Genomic DNA, 23,964 nt, shown 5'->3' with positions numbered 1-23,964 from the left:
GACCTAGAGGCCTAAAATGATTCTTTTTAAAAAAAATTCTACTGCGAAGTCATAGTAGATCTGTAAATTTGTGGGGAAATTCGAAAATGTGTGAGCTTCCCAGTTATTAATAAAGAACCCCCGGCCCAGGTGGGTAAGCGCCACTGGGGTGTGGTGCAAACTATTTGATTGCCCCCACTCCCCGAGCCTGTTTGAGGTGAAGGACCCTATCCACTATGGTCTATACTTTATTTAAAGGGGAGAGGAGCACGCAGCCCCCCTGAGCCTACCCGAGGCCCCAGGGACACCATCTCTCAAGGTCGATCAGTAATTAAAGAAAAGGGGGAGCATGGCCTCCCTACCAGAGTCATTCTATGATCCCACGGGCTGGCGAGCAGGGAAATATAAGATTATTTTTTTAAAGCTGTTACTAAAGGGTGAGAGCAATGAGGGCTGCAACAGACATTTGAGGGGAAAAGATTGTAAACAAGCTGCTTTGTGGTTGAAATGCGTCGTACGTAATTTGGCAATAAATGTACCTACACAGAGTCAGCGTTTCAATAGGAAGAGCATATTTTTTTTTTGCTAATAACTCAACAGTTTGACAAATATTCATTAAAAACTTTCCAAACAAAGGTCACCCACCTCAGCTCCTTCCTCGAAGGGTTTGGGGTGATATGTCAAATAGGAGCGGGAAAAGGGGGATTTCAGAATTGCAATGAATTTGGCAGAAACTAGACCTTTTTGTTTTCAGAGAACTGTTTTAGAGAAATTAAAGTTCAAAATGCAGAAATATAGGTTGCTGCAGGACTCCTGCACAAGTCGAGTGGGAAAAAACATGCATTTTGATTGGTTGGGCCAGTAGTAGTCCCACAGGACCGAATAAACTAAATGACAGCCACAACATGACTCTGTGACATGTTCCCTGAGTCCTGCAAATATGTTCAAAAACACAACAAAGAGGGCAGGGTGGGAATACAAACAAAAAATATTTTGGTCAATTGACAAACAACCCTTTAGGATATGGGCCAAAAGTTGTGTGCAGCAATGTGCTGGGTGCAGGCCAAACCTCTCCTCTTGATGTGCACAGCCAATGGCTAAGTGTGTAGAGGGCTTGGCTGCAAACATGTTGCAATAAGATATTATTTTTATGTAAAAAGAAAAAAAACATCAAAATTCATTGAAAATACCTAACGTTAAAGTGGAGTTTTACGCGAGGAACGTATTAAGAAAAAGTGCTACCATTTAAAAAATAAAATAAAAACTGGGAAATTAGACAATGATACCTAAGTGACATAAGTATAACTTGCACCACTGTGATTCACGGATCAATCATACAAAAAATATTGTTACATAAATATTGTTTATCATAATATCATGTTCCTATAATATAATGGTAAGTACCAGAGAAAAAAGATATCGTTGACACTAATATCATCCAAAATCGATTTTTTAATAAAGAGTTTAAAGTTGTAAATCTTCATATTTTAACATAAATTTTATATAATGTAAATTGAATAGATTCCACTAATATTTAGTAATATATATAAATATGTACTTATATAAACACTCACACGTGTTTGACCCTCTGCTCCGTGGTTTAATGAGGGTCTGAAAACCCTGAAACTTGAATGTAAATGGGCTGAGAGGAGATGGAGGCATGGCTACCAGGATGAGGATAAGCTGTCCTGGAGAATAAAGATAGCGGAATATAGGAAGATGATCAATAGGACTAAAGCAGATTATTTTGCCTCCCTGATACTTAATGCCCCAAATAGCACTAGAAATATTTTTAACATTCTAAATAGCCTGACCAACCCAGATTGCTCTACAAATGTGATCCCCCCTCTCAATCTCTTTGGGATGACCTGGCCAGGTTCTTTCATAACAAAGTTAATGACATCATTGAGGATCTGGGTGGGGTTTTTCACTCTCCTGTTGTGGTAAATGTTTTACCGCTTGATACTGTTGACTCGGAGGGTATTAGCACTGTGGTTGCAGGTGTTGACTTGGAGGGGGGTACTACCGGTTCTCTCTTTGAGTTCTTGCCTCTGGAGTTTGAGGACTTTTGTAAATTAGCTGATGGTTTTGCATCTGGATCTCCCCTAGATCCGATGCCTTGCAAAATCTGGAAAGAGTTTGGAGCAGCTCTGTTTCCCTCGCTTCGTCTGATTTGTAATTAGTCTCCTACTGATGGTGTAGTTCTGTCTCAGTGGAAGCAGGCACTGGTGACACCCTTGCTTAAGAAGCCCTCCCTTGATCCTGAGTGTCCTAACAATTTTAGGCCCATCTCCCTCCTACCTTTTCCTGCTAAAATAGTGAAACGGGTGGTGAGTAGCACTCTGTCCAATTATGTAGAACAAGCTAAGCTCTTGGCGGAGGAGCAGTTTGGGTTTCGGCCGGCCCATGGCACTGAGACAGCCTTGGTGACCGTGATGGACGAACTTCGTGGGCGGGCAAACAGGGGTCAGGCAGCTGTACTTATTCTGCTTGAACGCCTTCGATACGGTCAACCACAAAATCTTGCTGAGACGACTAAAAGAGCTGGGAGTGACAGGCTGTGCCCTCAGGTGGTTCCAGTCTTTTTTGATAGGTAGGCAGCAGGCAGTGTCCCTGCCTCCCTCCCTCCCTACCAATCCGTTTTTACCAATGTCTCGCATGGCGTGCCACAGGGCTCGGCCATCAGCCCTATTCTTTTTAATATTTACATGAAACCCTTGATGGCGGTCATCAAGCAACACAACATTAAGATCGTTAATTATGTGGATGATACGCAATTGATTCTCTCCCTTGAGGGAGCACAGTCAACATCTTTAGATGGGTTTCATAGTTGCCTGCGGGACACAGCGTTATGGCTGAGGGAACATTCGCTGCAATTTAATGCGTCCAAGACGGAGGTGCTTTACTGTGCCACAGAAAGGATTCCTTCCATGTTACCTAGTAACTTTTGGCCCTCTGACTCCCGTAATTTGGTTTGGCCTGCAAAGACAGTTTGTAACCTGGCTGTCGTCTACACTGCTATCGTCGTAGACTGTGTCGTCTACACTGCCATCGTCGTCGACGGTGTCGTCTACACTGCCTTCGTCGTTGACGGTGTCGTCTACACTGCCATCGTCGTCGACGGTGTCGTCTACACTGCCATCGTTGTCGACGGTGTCGTCGTCGACACTGCCATCGTCATCGACGGTGTCGTCTACACTGCCATCATCGTCGACGGTGTCGTCGTCAACACTGCCATCGTCGTCGACGGTGCCATCGTCGTCGACAGTGTCGTCGTCGACACTGCCATCGTCGTTGACGGTGTCGTCGTCGTCGTCGACGCCGGTGCAATCGTCGTCGACGAGCTAGACTTTCTCACACCAGTTTCTCCTGTTACAAGTCCCTTCCTCTCCTTTACACCTCGGTGGGGAGATTCAGGTGGACTGCGCCTGTTAGATCCCCGGGAGGTCTTTTTAGAGGCTTTTTGAGGAATTTTCTTTGTAAGTCCTATCCTCTCCTTTACACCTCAGTGAGGCGATTTAGTTGGACTGCGCCTGTCAGACCCATGGGAGGTCTTTTGAAGGCGTTTTGAGTGCGCTGCTCACAAGAAACCAGGTGAGATCATATTCCTTCTCAGATCTCCACGAAGACGCAGCCGATGAGGACTCATCACTGTCATACTAGAAACTAGATCTGTTCTAGATTTTAGCTTCTGGAACCAGGTAAAAGACGGCCCTCATGGACCCTTATGTTTATCTTACCTAGAACTTGTGGTCCGGATACAGGCAATAAATGCCATCTTATGAGGGTCATTCACCTATCAATACAACAGGTAGCACTAGCTCTAAAAAGGCATTTTTTCTCCATGTCTGATGATGAAAAAAGGGGAAGACAGCATCCCGAAGAGAATACAGTTGAAATCCAAAAGTTGAAGAGAAATCGGAGCAGAGCTCAGTGGAGACTCCCTTAGCACAACGTGCGGTAGAAAATCTTAGGATCTCTCATGTGGGTTCTATGGGGTGAGGCTAATCTTATTGGTTGTTGCAAAATTTTGGTCTCTTTTACAAAAAGAGGTAGATATGCTACAAAATGAGATGAGGCCTAGGCCTTTCTTTCTCTTTTGTACATACTGCTATGGTATTTTCTATTTACCGAGGCTCCCAGGCTGACGACGGGGAATGATACAAAGCATGGGAATCTATGAAAGTTCCAATACTGGGGCAATACACATTTATGCATCAATCTTTTTTTAAGTGAAGCAGTACTTGGTTCATGCTCCAGGGTATGGACCAAAACAGGAAGAGGAAGTAAAGCCAGCACGCGCTGACCAAAGAGAAACAAGGAAATGATAGTGACGAGGAAGCCAATCAATGGTAGGTTGTAAATAAACAAAATGTCTTGCAAGCGAAGATGCATGTTCTGTCTCAGGCAGACCTAAAGTGTAGTGGGTTTGGGTGGGGGGAAGGCCACACCGTGAAAGAGGTGAAGATGCCTCCCAAATATAACCAAGGGCATAAAACAACCAACAGTGGCCCCAAAACATTTAGGGGTGCAAGGGTGAATTAGGAGAATGTTTAATGTGGGGCAGAAATATGTCCTGAGATGAAACAGCCTTTACCACTAAGCCTCACCAAGCAGGACCTTTAATACGCAGCCTTTACAAACACAGGTAACTATGTGTAAGTAAGTCTTTGAACGTTTACTATGCATTACATTACCATGCATGTGGTTTTATGGTTTTGGGATAGGTAGAGGAAAAGAAAGATATGGATGGTTTCAGGAGTGGGTCTGAGGTAAAGGGTAAGGGTGATTTTAGTATTTAGCGTGCCGGGTACAGAGAGGTAAGACTGATTTTAGGGTTTAGGGATGGGTTGAGGTAAAGGGAGGTAAGGGAGAATTTAGGGTTCTGAGTGGGTAGAAATAAATGAGGCAAGAATGAATTTAGACTTATGGGATGGGTATAGGTAAAGCAAGGTATGTGAGATTTTAGGTTACAGGATGGGTAGAGGTGAAAGGGGAACAGGTTAATTTGGGTTTAGAGTAGAGGTAAGGGTGATGTCAGGTTTCAGAGGTGCAAATAGATGGGGGGAGGTAAGGGTGATTTCAATGTTATGAGTTAGGTAGAGATAAAGGGAGGTAAGGATGATTTTAGTGTTTATGGGTGGGTAAAGGTTTAGGAAGGTAAGGGTGACTTTAGGGGTGGGTAGGGGTAAATGGAGGAGAGGATGATTTTAGGATTCAGGCTTAGGTAGAGGTAAAGGGGGGTGAGGTTGATTTTAGGGTTATGGATTGAGTAGACGTAAAGGAAGGTAAAAGTGATTTCAGGATTTGAGTGGGCAGAGGGAGGTAAGGAGGATTTTTAAGGTTCAGGGATGTGTGTAGGTAAAGGGAGGTAAGGGAGCTTTTAAGGGTGAGTACAGCTAAAGGGACTTAAGGGTGAAATATAAACCTTGTGAAAAGACTGCGGGTTTGATGATGAATAAAACACCCTCTATATTATAAAACAACTAACCAACAAATAAGTAAATGTGACACAGTGGCAAACGTTAATTCTTAAAAACATACATACATACTGACAATAGTATAAAAAGAAGGAAGTATGTTTATAGCTCCATAATCAGTCAAAATGACAGGCTGCCAGAATATGTTTGTGGGTTACCTGTTTTATAATTTAGAGGATGTTTTATTCATCATCAAATATGCAGTTATTAGGAAGCAAATCCAGATGAATTGTAGAAAATAGGTAGCTTTGTTCAAGCAGCACATTACCATATGAGTGCAACCATTCAGATCTGCTGATAAAAGAACCTCCAGCGATTCCTCATGCTAAATAAATGCAGTTAGCACGGCACGTGCTTGGAATGTCAATCGGCTATAAACACACACATAGATAATCCTCAAAGGAAGAGAAGCAAACTAATGAATATATAACAGCCATGTTTTCAAAAGGTTTAAATAACTACACTTAAGGCTCAGAGACAATATTCTAGAGCTAAAATTACTATACAATGTACAGGGTTTTATTTCTTGTTTGCACGCTTTCCAAAAATAGCTTTAAGTTATAAAGCAATTTGCACCTACAAAGTTCTTACCAACCTGTAAATTAGTTGTTTGCGAGAAACACAAAACAAGTACAGCAATAACATTGCAAGTATCACAGAACAACACTAATGAAGAAATCAATGAGTACTTGGTCCATGCTCCAGTGAGTGGCAAACACATGAAGACAAACTGAAGCAGACACACTCTCACACTCACTAATCACTGAGAAGCAAGAAAATAAGAGTGGCAATGAACATAATCAATGATAAGTAATGAGTAGGCTCAAATGCCTCTTTAGGTTTGCTTTAAGTTACAAAAGATCTTAGCAAGCAACAGAGCATGCGTTGTCTCAGGTGAGAAATAAAAAGCAGATATCTTTGATCTTTCCTGCATCTATAACAGCCACAAACAATTGGCATTCAAGAATGTTATTCTGTTTGATGATGTCATCTTGAGTTTTTAAATGTATTGTTACATTGTTCATCAGTTGCTCCATTTAAACAGAACAGCACACACTATCTGCATACCCAGCTTTAGGAAGATCAAGATTTTCAAGTCTCTTTCCCATAGTGTCTCCAACAAATACTCAAAATGCAAGTTCAGGAAAAAGGCACATACAAAAAATGAGGAGACTCAGAGGTCTGGTGGAGCTTCAGATCCCAGACTTCTTCAAACTCCTACAGTGCAGTGGAAATCCCCCTGACAATCAAAAGCAAAGTGACCCACACTTACCTGATGATGTCAATGTGTCCGTTCTTGGCTGCCAGGTGTAGGGGGCTGGTGCCGTTGGGGTCCGTCGTGTCTCCGGGTTTCGGCTCCAGGAGCGCCGCACACATGTTACTGTTGAGCAACAGCTGGACCACCTGCAGCGGTGAAGATTAGAGAGCATGTGACTGCTCCAGCAGACAGAACCGCACACAGAGGCTCTAATCAGATGTCCCTATTTTATGTGGGATATTAGTATGGTGCTTTACACTTCCTTCAAGTGCTGTCATACACCGAAAATACAGACTTGCAAGAACAAAGATTCCATAAATGTCTATCATACATAAATACTTCTCTACAAAAATGTATACCCATTTTGAACTTCTAAATCTAGTTAAACTCACTATGGTAAGATTGGGCTAATCTACCTTTCTCATTCCAGTGGTGTCATAAATCCTTGGGAGTTTAAGCCCCTGTCAAACTTCTGAAGGGAGGTATGTATAGTAGGTAGCTCTTTAGGCACTAAAAGCATCTGAGTATATGCTCATGCATTCTCTAGTTTTTCAGCTGGGCTACATGTACTCCTTTACCCTCCCCAAAATTCATCTCAAGGCGATGATCAGGGATTGGAGAAATTGAAAGGGATGGACAATACAGAAGACATGAGGAAGGAGTCTCCTGGGTGGGCAGGTCTTCTACAGAATGTTGATATCTCACCAGATGGAGAGAGAATGCGCAGTGAGAAGCAGGCCTTAGGCACAGGACAAGGGAGTGTGGAGCGAAGAGATAAGGGGTAGGACAGTAGGAAAGAAGGCAGAAGAAAGAGGGGAAGGAAGGATCCAGAATTCAGGGGACGGATTGAATTAGGGCATGGTAGAGATTTAGCATCCATAGGACAATGTTCAAGAGATACTAGGCTAGGCAAGAGAGAGCACCATGGTTGGCGAGAGACTCATCCCCTGTCCTTTTCACAGTATCTTCAGTCTGGCATCTAATGCAGCCTCGCATTAACTGGTACCTCTACCAGTGTGACCAGCATAGATGGAAAGAGTTAGGCAGAGAAAGAGCAGAGTTACTTCTTCCCATGGGGGCCAAGGGTTCTTGGGAAACTTAGGCCTCATGGGCTGTGGAAGAGCCAGCTACATGGTCCTGAAGGCTTACACCTTGCACATGTCTAACCTATTACTGCCTGGGCCAGGCTTTCAGAATTTCACTACATCAATATAGGTGGCACCCCTGCTCTAGAGAGACCCCAGAGCATTTACCTTAACTTGGGGTTGATTTTGCAAGTGCCAGAGCACAGGATTGGCATGCATTTGTGATGTGTGGAGGATTGAGAGCGCAGAATACCCCTCTCCACCCAATGCTGCTACAGGATTCCTGGGGCAATGACAATAACAAAGGATTAAATGACCTAGACTCCATGACTGGTGTGCTGCAGGCACAATGGAAATCCTTGTTCTGCAATAGACCTCAATACAAAGCAAAATTATTTCTTGGCATGGCAGAAGTACGTAAAATGCTGCCAAAGTCGGTAACACATCATACAAATCTGTTACCACTGTAAGGCCTTAGCCCATCACAAATACTGTGACGATTAAAGATGGAAAACATTCCTCATTTTTAATCGAGAATATCAATGTAGAAAGAGGTCGAGGAGTGCCTGGGTACAGACAATAGGCCGGGGAGGATTTAACATTTACAGAGAAAGGGGCACCTTCCCATACTCTTGGTGCTGACTGCTGTGAGACAAGAGAATTATAATTGTACCGACGAAGCGGGTTATAAGTGCACCACTCGCAAATGCATTTCTGGAAGAAAAAAAACTTAGGGAAGCGCAACCATCTTGTACATTGTTAACAATGCTGCTGTCCTAATGGACCTACAATGTGCTTACAAATACATCACCTGCTACGGCTGAATGTCAGCATACAAAGTCACAAACACTGACCGACAAAAGTATTGACAGAAAAATATTAAATACCTCTATATTGTCAACATAAGCTTATATATAGGCATATTTACTATTCGTAACTACACTTCTATGCACATTTAATTATTTAATTGGGCCCAAGCAGAATTTCAATTATGCTGCAGCAATGGGAGCAATGTTGGTACTTCTGCGTTACTCTTTGACTTAGAATTACCAATGATTGTGCGATTACTCTGTGCGATTATGAGTAATGTTGCGTAAAAAATTAGGGGTGGGCGGAACTTACAGAATTTGACAGAAAAACTCAGTGAGATTCCACGGAGTTCCGGCACCTGGGGGAAATAGGCACGTTGCGCTGTAATTCAGCACAACAGCGCGTTCCATGCTGAAAAATCAACGTGAACGCCACCACGAGGCGTACCAGGGGGTGCAGCTACTCAAGCTGATTTTGCTGCCGCTCTAGTAGATTTTCGACTTTAGCGGCAGCCTTCTGAGAGCGAACGATCTAGACCGGTGATGCCAAATTTGGCTCAGGCTCACCAACTTACCATTCTGGAGCTGTCCGCAAGGATATTCTATCACACAGCGATTTGGTGGAATTTGGGCGAAACTGTGTGTTACAAGAATAATGCAGAGTTACAAAAAATTTACCAATTCCGTCCGCGGAACAGAATATTTTGCCCACCCCAAAAGCACGTTTAGCAAGTGCGAGTGGCCGCTCTAATTCGCTTTTCATGTTCTCCTGCATTTAGCACTATTTCTTATCGCAAAATGCATCCTGGTATTCATTTTGAATGCAAGGGTACATTTTGTGCTAAGTAAATAGCACTAAATGCCGGGGGTAAGTTAGGGGAAAATCCTACCCCAAGAAAACATTTACTGTTATTTCTTCACACAAAGTGCATTCTTGCTCCCATTTTGGAATCAAGGAGGCATTTTGCTCTAAGAAAATAGCGCTAAATGCTGGGAATAGGTTGGAGGAAAATCCCTTCGTAAGAGCACATTTAGTGAGCACAAGCAACTGCTAGCACTACTACGTGTGTTCTGTTGCATTTAGTGCTATTAAGCTAGGAGGCATTTTTGCACTAAGAATATAGCACTAAATGTAGAATGACTCTTTCCATGTAATTATGAGTAATCTCGCAGGCTTTTCAGTTAATTCCACATGACTATGCTACACTAAATTACGCTAGTTACACCCAATTCCAATTTAATTAGGAATAGTAAATATACACTTGACTTTATAAACTTAACTTAACAATAAGGTGGTAGTCAATATTCCAGAGTCAATATTTTTGTAGGTCTGCGTGAAAAACTCGAAATTCTTATAGTAGGCATTTGTCCTTAAATTTATTTAACAAATCCTGGGCTGAGAACCCCCCCCATATCTTCTCCACCATGAAATGTTCTTCAGATACTGCAAAGTTCTGACCAATACAGGTGATCTAACACACCCACAAATTCAGCGTCCGTTCCATTCATCACGCCATGCCAACTTCTGCTCACCGTGCCCTGAAGACCACCAGGGCTTTCTACACAGTTCTCTTTCCCCTCCTCTTGTTGGCTGGCTACACTGCTGAAAGGGGCACAACTCAAACATTTTGCTCAGTGGTCGGGGAACTCTCCGGGACACCTGAAAGACTCACCCCAACTCGTCCAAATTCGCAGGCCAGATCCAAGGGCGTCTTTCCAGAAATATCCATGATGCAGGGGTTGGACTGGTGTTGCAGCAACATCTCTGACTGGACAAAGAAGAAAACAGCACTGAGAGGTGGTCTGATTCTATGAAAAGTGATAAGCTGATCAGCGCCAGGATACCCTACTGGGTTTGTTAAGTGCAATACAAATACACATAATATGAACAAGGACATACAATGATGAGTAAGTATTGAGAGCTCAAGGCTGCGAGTCAGGAGACTGATGCGAGCAGCATATCAGGAGTCAATATTACTCCCTGCTAGACAGGAGCTCAAGGCTAGCAGTTCTGGTCAGGTACTCAAGGCTACCACTGCCAGGCAGGAGCTAAAGTACTGCCATTTAGGTATTCCAGGCTACCACTGCTCATTAGGAGGTTGAGGTTAGCACTGCCATCTTGTAGCTTGATCCTGGCACTGCCCGTCAAGTGCTTGTGGCTGGCACTGCCAACCTGGATCTGAAGGCTGGGACTGTCCATCTGGATCTCATAGCTACAAGTATTGGTCAGCAGTTTGGTGCCAGTCAAGAGCTTAAGCGCTGGCAGAAGCATTCAGGAGCTTGTAAGCCAGCACCGTCAGCCATGGCCTCCAGGCTAGCACAGTCAGTCTTGCGCTTGTAAGCCCACGGCGCCAGTCAAGAGCTTGAGGGCAAGCAGTGACATTCATGGAACTCATGAGTCATCAGTGTCAGTAAAGATTCTGAGGCATGCACAGTCAGTCGTGTGTGTTAATAATGGGGTTGAGGTAGCAATGCCAATCCGCAGCATGTGAGCTAGTTGTGTTATTCAGGAGCGTGTGGGCTAATGATGTCAGTTAGGAGTTTGTGGGCTAGCTGTGTTAATAGAGAAATTGTTGGCTAAGAATGGTAGTCGGGCGCATATGAGCTACATGTGTTAATCAGGGGCATGTGGGTTAGCATTGTCAGTCAGGAATCTGTGTGCTAGCCTGGAGATTGTGGGCGCAGAATGCTAGCCAGGAGCATGTGGCCAGATGTGTTAGTCAGGTGCCTGTAGACAAGCGGTGACAGTCAGGAGCATATAGTCGATTTGTGTTATTCAGGAGCAAGTTAGCTAGCCATACCGGTTAGGAGCATGTGGACCAGCTGTGTTAGTGAGGAGATCATGGGCTAGGAAAGCTAGCATGCCTGCTATCTATACTAGCTATACTAGCGGTTCTAGTGAGAAGCATGTGGGTTAGTAGGGAGATTGATGGTAACAGTGCTAGTCAGGAGTATGTGTACTAGGGTTCTCTCATGGAGCCCCTGACATCTACATTCTAGGAGGCGAGCAGCACTATGGCGGTCTTTACGCCCAGTCTCCGACTCCTAAATAGCACCGCAGTAACTATAATGATGTATCTGGATGGAGAAGCATTGATAGTGGTAGGTGTAGAGCTGGTATGGAGCAGACAGGATAGGAAGCAACATTTACCTACTGCCAGGGCAGGTAGTTAGACTGGCTTCAGCAGCATCTGACCCTTTACAGGTTAGATGCTGAGCATCTAGGGTCTGGAGAAAGGCTTCTCACATCATAGAGAGGTAGTTGAAAAAAAGCTAGTCAGGCAACAGTATTTGCCCACTCATAGGGTGCTGCTGTGCAGGCAGGGCCTGGACCTTGGTTTGTCTCTTCACAGATGTGGCACTGAGCTTTGAGTGGCAATCTTTACCCTACAACTTGGCATCACTCCTTGCCCTCGGCCAGAAGCCGTACATGTTTTTACTGTTTCACTGAGCTACAGAAAGCAGTCAGATAAAAAACATAAATAATAAATACAAAAAAATAAAATAAATACATAACTAGATAGCAAGTGGAATCCTAGCACTGCCGAGTTGGACTACGAAGGGGAGGGGGCTCTTACCACATCATAGTGCCCATGCTGGGCCGCCAGGTGCAGGGGGATCTGCCCTTCATCGGATTGGATGTTGACAGCTGAGCCAGACTTCAGCAGCAGTTTCATTGGCTCCTTCTTGCCCTGCCAGGCGGCATAGTGTAGAGCGCGCATCCCTGCAAGAGAGAGAGAGCAGTGTTGTGGTTATTTGAGTAACCAGAAATGAGCAACCCAATATACCCTTTGCACTATCGGTCTTAACAAGGCAGTCAAGTACTGTTTGAAATTTTGTCTGAAATACATAATAACAAAATCCCTTGAAGGTACTTATACCCTATCATATCGTGGTTATTTGAGGGCATCACCGGGTGCAGACTTACTCTAACTGAGTTCAGAGTATTTTGCTCCCTCAAGCACCGCCCCTCTCAAAAGGAGGAGTAAAGCTTGGACTATCAATGAAAGCTGCACTGGGTAGCAAAGACGGAGGTCAGCAGAGGTGAAAGCCAATGGTGAACCCACCAGACAATTGGCATAGCTCTCTCTACAATATGGCCACACTGCCAGGCCTGCCCACAACTTGAGTCTCCCCTGCAACCTTCCTCTCACATTTAGCTCCTAAATAGTCTCTTTTATGGGATCATACAAGCTTCTGCTCTTAAATACAAATATATACGGAAAATCAGATAAAAGCAGTTCAGAGGCTGCAGAATATGGACTGCAATTAAAACAAACACTGACAAACACATCAAGTCAGTGAAACCTATTGCCTTTGCCAATGCCTTTTTTGTTAGCTGAGGTGGTTGCGCACATATGCAGAAGCTATCTTTAAATATGTTTGTTCAAACATTAGAAATGCATTCAGAGATGGTCGCAATGGATTCTCACACATCCGCAGTGGTCATCTTTCCATGCATTTGAAATATTTGAACAAACCTATTAAATATAGCCTTGGTAGCTGAGGGAGCAGTTACTGTGGCCATCTCTGAATGTATTTGTATTTCTGAACAAGCCAATTCAAAGATGACTGCGGTGGATGCATGTGCTACCAACTGCTGGTGAAGCAAAGTTTATAGGCACACCCCGCTCATTCCTGATAGAAGACCTGCTACCTGCAAACCCCAAGGATGGTGGGCTCCAGTGTGTGGTCCTCTGTGCAGCAACCCTTAAAATATTTTCTGCGCAGCAGCTACAATATTTGCCGTCTGCATTGACCCACGCAGAGATTGGGCTGCATGCCTGCTGGTGAACAGCAACCAGCTGCAGAAGCAGGACCCCCAATGTGCACAAAGAAACCAAATGATGAGAGCCGCCCCACTATAGGTTATTAATCAGCAAGAAACCTTTGATGAATTAATGAATTAATGAATGCTACTCCAGCAGGAGTGTTCCGGCGCTAACAGGAAGGTAATGTTTTTTGTAACTCCCAGTGGCCAACATTATTTCCCTACAGGGTCAACCCCTTACCGCTTCACTCCTGGAAGCATTGGCTGCAAAATCTAAGCGTAAGAGTGTTTACTAACGCCCCATCACACTTTGTATCTCATGCATATGTGTGACACCCGTGTTTAAGCGACACCACCCCCAGTTATTTGCGATAATCACAATAATGGTACCATCAGTGCCATTACACTTTTCCCGACTGTAGTCTACCCACTGAGCACTGTAGATTCGGCATTCTATGTATACGACTATGTGCCGAAGATGCCTATTTGACTCTCCTCTTCTTACATGTTTTGTCTATGTCTTCAATGTTGTCAGTACAGGCATATATGAGAAGGGAATCCCCTCTCACACTTTGAGAAACACCTTAGTGAGTGTAACACATAGCCTGGATTACACTCCTTTTTATCCTGCACTACACTCTATTTTAAAAAGGTCCAGAGGAAAGCCAGATTTAGTTTAAGGCACTGGCTGAAACATGTCGACCAACTGTTGGATGTAGGAGGTAGTAACTCGCCTCCCTTAAACATCCCCAAGCCTTATTTTAACCACTGACGGGGGCCAGTTATTAAAATTTAATTTAACCTCGGGTACTGGGACCCTCGCCAAGCCGTTTTAACTCACACTTCACTTTACACCTCACACTGCACTCTCAGTAAAATACCAGCTCCGCTGTAATCAGGCGTCGTAGCACACCCGGGACACATTAGGTGTCACTCGGTGGGCCTGATGATGAAGCATGCCACCAACCAGGTTGGTGGGTGAAGGCTTCATGAACTCACCAACGAGGTGCCCATGACAAATCTAATCAGAGTCCTAACAATATTGGTCATATTTAAGCTAGTCTCTTTTGATAACACATATAAACTACGGGGACTCGGACTAGCTTTCTAGTCCTCTCTCTCTCTCTTGTTACGCGCATACTTTTGTATGCAAACACCATCCCCTTTAAAGAGAGCCTTTAAAAAAGAGCTAACACCATGTTTATTTCGCATCTCGTTTTGCACCGTCTCACCAATGCGGGGAAGATGTTATATAAAAACTTTTTTTTTTGCCAGGCCCTCTTTAGGTATCACTGAATTGTAGCAATATCCCAACAGTTGTTTGAAAAAAGACAAGTGAACAGCAAACACCAAGTGTTCCACTCTTTACTGGAGTGATAAAGCATCCCTTTTCTTTCAATTGGGAGCCTTATTTGGAATTCCCCTTTAGACAGTAGTCCCAGGCTTTACACAGCTTTCCCTCTGCTCCCAGGAATGAAGGTCGCGCTGCACTGTGAGTCCTTGTCATTGCAACAGGAGCAAATAAACACGGATGTCAATGCTGCTTACCTTTTATGTCAAACCAAGCATGTTCAGCCAAAGCACAGGGCACCCACTGTCCCTTGAGGGTGTCCCCCGGTGAGCAGTCACCATGCCATTCTTCCACCCCCATCCTCCGATGCTGTCGCACTGTGCGCACCATTATCTTTGCACAACAAAGCCAAATCACAATTTCAGTGAGCTAGCCCAAAAATAGCAGGAGCACATTAAAAAGCTACCAAGGAGCTGTCTGTCCCACGTGAGGCCTTAAGTTGCTCCTGAGTTTTTAGTCATTAGCATTTGTTCGCTGCTATTTTGTTACAATCTTAAATTGGAAGCTTCAAGTTCCAGAATGTAACTTACTGTTCGTTCATTTGTCAGGATGGTGTACATGGGTTCACTCCTAACATTTGACTTTTATAAAGTGGATTTACTTTGCTGGCTACCTCGCGTTATGAGTTGTTCAGCTCAGAAGGAAGCTGACATTGTTTATGTTGATTTTGTTACCTCATTTCCATCGTACTCAGAGTTTCACGGGTTGGCAGGTGTGGCTAATTTGTGACTAAGGGCTAGATGTAGGTAAATTGGATTTACCGATTCTTAAATACCGAATTTTACCGATTCGGAATTTCAGAATCGGTAAATCCTATGTAGGTAAAAAATCGGCAAAAAATACCTAATCGGTAAGATTCGGTATTTACCGAATCGGTATTTACAGATTTGGTATTTGCCATTGATTCCTATGGGCATGTATGTCTGTCACATGGCACAGGTGTAAATGCACATTTATGCATTTACATAGGAATTACTTATTTACCACCAACTAATAGTTGGTGGTAAATAACGAACTCTTAAAGCCCTGTAGCACTGTTTACAGTGCTTTCTACATTTCATTTACCGATTTGGTAAATTACGAATCGGTAAATGTTGAATCGATAAATGTTGAATTGGTAAATACCGAATCGGTAAATACCGATTCGGTAAATACTGAATCAACATTTACCGAATCGGAATTTACTGAATCGGTAAATAAGCCTCCTACATAGGGAAAGGCTTTTACTGGTCAGTAACGGCCGATTTCGGCCGTTACGACCGGTAAAAGCCGACCTACATCTGGCCCTAAATTGCCAGTAACCGATAGGTAAGTATGTTCGAGTCTCTCATAAAAATGCTGGAATCAAAGTGTTTTCTTTTTAAGTGAGTGCCTGCTATCCCCTTAGAAATTTGACTTCAAGCAGAGATGTGCATAACTGTAATAATCCACGTTTCTTTCAAGTAGCTGGTACTAGTGTAAAGGAGTAAAATGCACTTTCCACACGTCTGATTATCAAGAAACCATACAAAAGAGTGTTCTGAGAACCACCCACCTCCTCGGACAGGGGTATAAAAGGGTGGAACTGCCCTTGTGACGATAATGCCATATAGTTCATGGCTACATAGCCCCCTCGATGTGCTTTATGTAAATGTCTCTTTCAAACCTCGTTGGCTCTCCCCGGGCACTGACACCAGTGTTCTGCCCCATTAATGGACATTAATGGGAGAGAAGGCAGCAACTTCCTTTCTGGGCAATCCAGATCAAAGGCATTAGATTGCTGTTGTTACATCTTCTAGGTTACTCTGTCTGTCATCCAATTACAGCCGGTTTAACAGTGAGTTACTCGCTGCCGTTCCATTGGCTGGTCTGTGCTTGGAGAGATAGGTCAGCTTTCATTGACTGGGCTGTGCTGGGAGTGATATGTCAGCAGGAAGGGCTGCTGTTTTAGTAGAGGCAGCTATGGTGCACCGCCCTCTGATGAGGCAAACAAACAAAAATATCAAGTGATGCTAATGATTTCCTTGAAATAATATCTACGTGGCATCAAACATGATGTAGATACTTGACCCAGCGATGGTGTGCACGTTTTATAGGAGATGCAGAGACTAGCAGTTTTACGAGGTAGGAGAGTGTGTGTGTTTCACTGAATGTTAAGAATGCTGCAGTGTGCTGCATACCATGTACATAGCAATTCAGGAAATGCAGCTTGTCATCACTAATGCAGAAATCCCCTAGCTTTGGGTTTCCTTACCAACGTTTGTTTGTATCTGACCACAGGGGGTTTAACAAACATTGTTTTGGGAAGTGCCATGCACGTTTAACAGTGTTTCTGTGCAGGCTAAAGGCGACCAAGCAATACTCCACCTGCTCACGGGACTCTGCAGAAATTTTTTTAAGTTTGAAAAGCTTTATTGAGTTGAAGAAAACAATGTAAAACATCAGTACAACAGCACAAATAAAGAGCAATAGGAATTAAAATATAGTGGAGAATAATGTGCCAATAAACAAGAAAGGCCCCAAAAGGGGAAAACGCTATACAAAGAAAAAATGCTTTATACAAAGAAAAAATGCTTTATACAAAGAAAAAATGCTTTATACAAAGAAAAAATGCTTTACTCTGCAGAATTTTTGAGGAGTTTTACTGTAACTCCGCTGAATTCTGCAGAGTGAAACTCCGCGAACTCCGTCCAGGCCTAAACAATAGTTGGCTGAATCCAAGTAAGGTCAGAAGTGGAAGGATATAAGACAACCAATCGGAACACTGTGAAACGTAAATGGTCCTGGGGTAGACAAAGACAAGAATAGTGAATAAATATTTTATATTAGGAGGCTACAACTGAGATAGAAAACAAAGCAATCCAATCATGAGCAAGAGACTGACCCAAATGTCACTCTATGTATACTGGAAATATTAGGTCTGGCCAAGAGACACCTAAAGCTGTCTGTAACAGAGACCTACAAAGAGGCACCAACAACAGGGCAGGCCCTACTTGGAGAGAAAACAGCTGGATGTCAACAGAAGTCCTCCAAGAACAAAGAACTAAAGCAAAACCTGTGCCTGGGCAGGGTCTAGAAGTGGAGCAGGGCAGCAATGGACAAGAGTTAGGGAGTGCAGGCAGCTACCACACAGTTCCATGCACCCGCTTCACCTCCCCAGCCTCACCTGCATAGCTACTAGTGATTATATTCAATGTTTTAGTAGGTCTACTGTGTGAAGCCAGGAGCAGAGGGCTGTGGGAGACCAGGCTATCGCAACGACTGGGACGAGCTTCTCTCCATTAGCCAGATCCTGCAGACCTCGCAGTGACTACCCTGGGTCTCTGTCTTTTCACAGCTCCTATCCAGCGAATGCACATGTGCTCTGCACACAGAGTTAGAAGATAGAAAGGCAAAAGCTGCACTAGAAAGAGTAGATTCTTCTATTTCTTATCCTCTCAAAACTGCCCCCCCCCCCGAAAAATAACTACAGTGCCACTACAAAGGTTTGGCAAGCAGGGCAACTTACCTTATGGGGTAGCCTGGAACAATTTTCAGACTAACCCAGCATTTTACAGCTTTCTAATTGGAAATAAAAGACGCATTCTGATAAACAGTGGAGGGCCTCCAACTCTCCCACTTGGGTGACGTTCAGTGGCCTCAGTCCCTGCTGCTTTGCTGCACGGCCATTGCTACGGTGAATAGCCACTAAAGCATCATCAAGGGACAAATGCATGATCCTTGTTCGCAAACCAGGGATGTGCAAATTGTGCTGGACCGATTTGTGAACATGGATGCAAATTTCAATATGGCTGGTGTACTAATGTACTGAAGTACCAAAAGGTCACATCACACATTTCCCATTTGCATTGGGTCGCAATATAACTTGTCTAATGGATATTAATTAGGCAGATCACTATTTCTGAACCCTGTAATTGGCTTTGAATGGCAGGATGGTGGCCCACAAGGAAGGCAGACCACCTCTGGCAATCTCCCACATTGCCCCTGTTCAGGAAGGACCTCAAGACCTGGCTCTTCGGAAGACCCCAGCACTCCACGGAGCCGCCCTCCCCCAGCGCATTTTAGTCCCTCACGGGTGAGTAGTTGCGCTTCACCAACCCTGATTGAGTGACTGACCATTCCTGGGTTCGCACCTTAGCGGAGAAACATTTTTTTATCCTAAAAGCAGTTTTTGTACCTTAGATGGACAGTAGCTTTTCTGTTTGAAAAAAAGACACCAGGGGACCACTGAATGCATTCCCCGAGGCTACTCGACATGATTACCAAAATGATAGCTGTACCTCAAAGGCATCTTTCCCTTAGCAACTCAGCTACCACATACATTGAGGTGATGCAAACTTTTCAACGGTTTGCAACTACAATTGTGGTCACAAGACACTCATTCCCACCACTGTGACGCGCTAGTAAGAGGGGAGTTTGTTTTCCTGCCCCTCATTATTTTTATTTGGAATTGGTCATAAAAACTATTTTGCAAATAGAAAGGCTTTCACGACTTGCAAAGTGGATTTTGTACTTTACATATCACACTTTTATGATTACAAATACTAAGATTTAGCAAATTATAGGGTTTTCAAATGCAAAAGGGTTCGTACATTGGGCCCCAAGTTTCTTATTTTAATTTCTTTTTGTACTTCCTCTTCGCTCACTATCTTAATCCTGAAGGTAAAGGTTCCAAGAAATTAAACCATGCTTGCTAAAAAACAAATATTCTCAACACAATAGGCGTTGACCATCGGTGTTCCATAGCTTCATGGAAATATACCAGACCCTGCAATCCATTAATAAAAGACAGTCTTTCATTTCCTTAATAGAGGCAACCTGTTGATGTGGCTTGTAATAAAGAGAGGATGTAGCTGCTTAATTGTAATAAGTTATTACAGTTTAATTCTGACGTCAAAATGTCCAGAGCCAGCAGACAAGGTGAAAGGCAGGTCACAGAGCATAATTACTGTCACTATTTAAACAAGGAAAATAGGATCTGGCTTTTCTTATTCCTGATATTTTTTTTCTAACCAGAGATAGATCAGCAGAAATGAGATATTTAAGGCAGTATGATTATTTTTTCCACACGAAAGTTTATTATAGGAAAGACAGAATATCTGAATGTTTCCACATAATCAGACACAGCATTTTTAACCTGGCTTAAATTGTAATATCTTTTTTGCAAAAACTGATTTTTGGGGCATTTAATTTCACACTAATCATGTCTGTAATACAAATAAAAGAGCACGACAGTAAGGATTTAAGTGGTTTGGTGGAATTGTGATGGTATGACCAGGTATTATGAGAATTAAAGTGCTTGGTACCACACAGTATAAGGAAATTACAATTAATTTCGATATCCCATGACTTTATAAAGGAACTCGGCATTCAACCTCATTCCATATTTGGTCATGGAGGTCCTCAGTGACTTGCAATCCCCTTATAATTTACAGCACAGAGTAAAATGTAAATGTAAATGTCAAGGTATTTGTAGAGCGCACTGTCACCAAGCGGTTTCCTGGCGCTATTACTCATACCGCTGTGGAACCCCTCCTGGCTTTCCCTGTGAAGTGTCCACTCCTGGGCACCCCCAGGGTGAAGCCAGGCATCCTTAGCGCTGTTGGGGCCAGTGTGGAGGCTAAGCAAGCTATTGACCAGAGGTGCAGCGTGGGGCCCGTGATTAGAATAGGCACCGAGGCGAGAATTAACAGGTCCGAGGAAATTGAGCCCAAGACCCACCGAGGCAGGAATTGAACCCTGGTCCCGGGCCAGAGCTCTGCATCAGGGTCTGCCGCTCTAACCATTGAGCCACACTCCTCAATGGTTTTGTCCAATATATGATATTATTCCAGGATTTTTTCTAAAACATATGCGCATCTTCAGGCCTTTCACCCTTCTCAAGTCAATGATTATAAAGAGGCATCACAGGGATATTTTATATCAATAGTCCATACTTAGCTCAAAACAGTAGATTCCACACTGAAGTCAGTTTACATTTCACAGAAAAATCAAACCTGTTGGAGCAAATCAGCAATCTATGCCGGACACTTCCTCTGATGTCCTTCACCAGACTGCAGTTATATATTTTCAGTTCAGTGATTGTTATCCATGCAATCCCCCAAAGAACAGCCTCCCTCTTCTGGCACTTGGATCTCTATATGTCTCATGTTCAGCAAATTACGTGTCCACCTGAACTTTGTTCACACAATGAACCTTCATACAGGTTTGCTAAATTCATAAGACTCTTCAGTCATAAATAAAGGTTTGTTCCCCAACCTTCATCCGAAAGTGCTTTCCATAAATGAATATTCCTAAATCTTTTGTTCGTTCTTTGGAGACCTGCATACAACACAGAAAGCTCCTTCTCCCCGGGAAATGGTGATGCGCATGCCTTAAAATGCGTGTGAAACGCCTTTCGACCTGAGGAAATTACTTCATCTCATTTTCACAAGTGAGAGAGTAAAGGCGAGTTTTTATTAGTTGTATGGACATCCTGATTTTCTCCTGGCTTGTTTACCCCCTCTCTCTCCCTGATCAGACCGGTTTCTTACATTTTCTTGGGAGTAGGCCCATTCACTCTTTTATTCACATTTACCGTCCATGTTACCTTACCAGATTTGGTTTCATCCTAGCAACTTGTCAATGTCACCGGTTACAGTCATCATTGTGTGTACATAGACCATGGAGTTTTACTCCCATCCATGATGAGTGGCCATTAACTGCTCACCAGAAGTCAGTCAGAGTAAGGAAAGGCATCCTTACTCATGGGTCATAGGTGGCAGTTCCCCATCAGTTAGCGGCCACAGGAAATCTCTCAATGGGAGGCCACCAGGAAGAAAGCCTTCATCTCAGTGACGCCCAAATACAGATTCCCTCAGGGTCTGGGACTATGAGCCTTTGTAGCTGTCCTCCTCGCTTCCTCCTCCAACTGTCCACTGCCCCTGGACATAAATTCAGTCAGCCTCAAGATTCTAAGAAGCCTGGACCGGCCATCCAATCAGATTACGTACGCATAACAATGGCAATAGCTAGGCTCTGCATACAGAATCTAGAACGCTAACTTCTAACGCCACATGGCACAGTGACAGTGCACACACACCTCCATAGATAAATAAGCATCACAAATACACTCAGCATCTGCACAGCTGAATCACGGCAATGTTAGGTAATGGCAAATAAGAAAGCTTAGCGTACACAACGTCTCTCCTGAAATACACTAGTGCAGTATGAAAATGCTGACCGGTTCCATAATATGTAACATAAACTCCTGCACTAGGCCACTGTAAGTCACAATATCAATCAATCAATCAATGTATTTGTAAACGCGCTACTTACCCGTGAGGGCCTCAAGGCGCCGAGGGATGGGGGTGCTGCTACTGCTTGAAGAGCCAGGTCTTGAAGAGTCTTCTGAAGGTGAGCAGGTCTTGGGTCTGTCACAGATGGGTGGGGAGGGTGTTCCAGGTCTTGGCATCAAGGAAGGAGAAGGATCTGCCGCCGGAGTTTGCTCGTTGAATGCGGGGGACTAAGGCGAGGGCGAGGCCAGCGGAGCGGAGCTGGCGGGTGGGGGTGTAGAAGCTGAGAAGTCTGTTCAGGTACGCTGGTCCGGCGTTGTGGAGGGCTTTGTGTGCGTGGGTGAGGAGCTTGAAGGTTATCCTCTTTTTGACGGGTAGCCAGTGTAGGTCTCTCAGGTGGGGAGTGATGTGGCTGCAGCGGGGGACGTTGAGAATCAGTCGTGCTGAGGCGTTCTGGATGCGTTGCAGCCTTCTCAGGAGTTTGGCCGGAACTCCTGCGTAGAGTGCGTTTCCATAGTCCAACCTGCTGCTGACGAGGGCCTGGTTGACCGTTCTTCTTGCTTCGGTGGGGATCCACTTGTAGATCCTGCAGAGAAGGCGGAGGGTGTTGAAGCAGTAGGAGGAGACGGCGTTTACCTTAGTCATGGCGAGGGTGGAGTCGAGGATGAATCCTAGGTTGCGTGCATGGTCGGTGGGTGTTGGTGCTGTTCCCAGTGTGGTCGGCCACCAGGTGTCGTCCCAGGCTGAGGGGGGGGGATCCGAGGATGAAAACCTCCATCTTGTCAGAGTTCAGCGTCAGTCGGCTGATCCTCATCCATTCGGCAACGGCCTTCATTCCTTCGTGGAGGTTGGTTTTGGCAGTCTGGGGGTCTTTGGTGAGGGAGAGGATCAGCTGGGTGTCATCGGCGTAGGAGATGATGTAGAGGTTGTGCTGTCGGGCGATGTGGGCGAGAGGAGCCATGTAGATGTTGAACAGCGTTGGGTTGACGGATGAGCCCTGTGGTACGCCGCAGATGATCTCGGTGGTTTTGGAGCAGAAGGGGGGGGAGGCGGACGCTCTGTGTTCTGCCGGAGAGGAAGGACGTGGTCCAGTCAAGGGCCTTCTCTTGACAAACTCAACCATAGCATGTCACATTTTCTGCTGTATGGCGGCGTTCTAGTTCCATCAATGCTGAAAATGCTGAAAATGGCCACATTACCTCAGATTATGGCTAGGTAGCTCTACTCTATGCATGTGAGAATGACTGCAGCAGTCCACAATCTCTCATGTTTACGGAGTGCTCAGAATGTTTAAGTATTTCACGAGTATGATGCACTCCGCTGTAATGTGCTTAAAGTCAGCATAACATGTCGTTTGATCCAAGTACAGTGTAGATCCTACTGCTGAATATGGCCATATTGGGTTTGGCATTTCAAATACCGTCAGGACTCAGATCTAAGCGTGCTCAAAGTGATCATTGCATGTCACATTTCTGTAGTCCACACAGTTGCCTCGAAAAAAAACCATTGGCCATGCTGCAAGTTTGGGAAATAGGACCCCTATTTTGCGTTACGTAATTTGAAAAAAAGGCAAAACTGCAGTGGAGAAGGCCACTCATGACTATGGACCCCAGAGCAAGACCTGCTGCACCATCAAAAGCTACACCCGATTTCCTGATCTGTGCTGTAAGCATGTTGGTATGTTCTAAGGCAAAACACGCTGACTAATTAAAATGTAAATTATTTTTTGAGTCCGTTATATAAAAAAATTAAAATATTTGGAAAAATTACTTCCCAGTCTAAATGTCAGGGCTGCACGAGATTTAGACGTGGCAAAAAAGAGCGACTGTCCACTGTGTGACCGCAGCCAAACCCCTCCACGTGCCCAGGCCTCTGCATCACACCAGCTTTGCCTCTGATTTGCCTTTGTCTTTTTCTCTCATTGTGTGTAAGCCCTGTGACTGTCCTTCCACTAAAGAGCATCGTATGTGCAAAGTCA

General features: G+C 44.2%; 1 protein-coding gene across 2 annotated transcripts in view; it reads right to left on the bottom strand.

Annotated features, from left to right (window-relative positions):
* CASKIN1 (CASK interacting protein 1) overlaps positions 1-23,964 on the bottom strand; it is a 662,583-nt gene that overhangs the window by 252,545 nt on the left and 386,074 nt on the right. For both annotated transcript variants that reach the window (XM_086940483.1, XM_086940482.1), the window contains exons 4-6: positions 12,190-12,335; positions 10,285-10,380; positions 6,733-6,863 (exon numbers count right to left, since the gene is read on the bottom strand). In XM_086940483.1, coding sequence (XP_086796609.1) covers positions 6,733-6,863; positions 10,285-10,380; positions 12,190-12,335 — 373 coding nt within the window. The remainder of the gene's footprint in view (positions 1-6,732; positions 6,864-10,284; positions 10,381-12,189; positions 12,336-23,964) is intronic.

The sequence above is a fragment of the Lissotriton vulgaris genome, chromosome 10 (genome assembly GCF_964263255.1).
Source record: "Lissotriton vulgaris chromosome 10, aLisVul1.2, whole genome shotgun sequence".
In the NCBI taxonomy this organism is placed as follows: domain Eukaryota; kingdom Metazoa; phylum Chordata; class Amphibia; order Caudata; family Salamandridae; genus Lissotriton; species Lissotriton vulgaris.
Note: the sequence above shows the minus strand (reverse complement) of the source record. Positions and strands in the feature narration are given on the sequence as shown.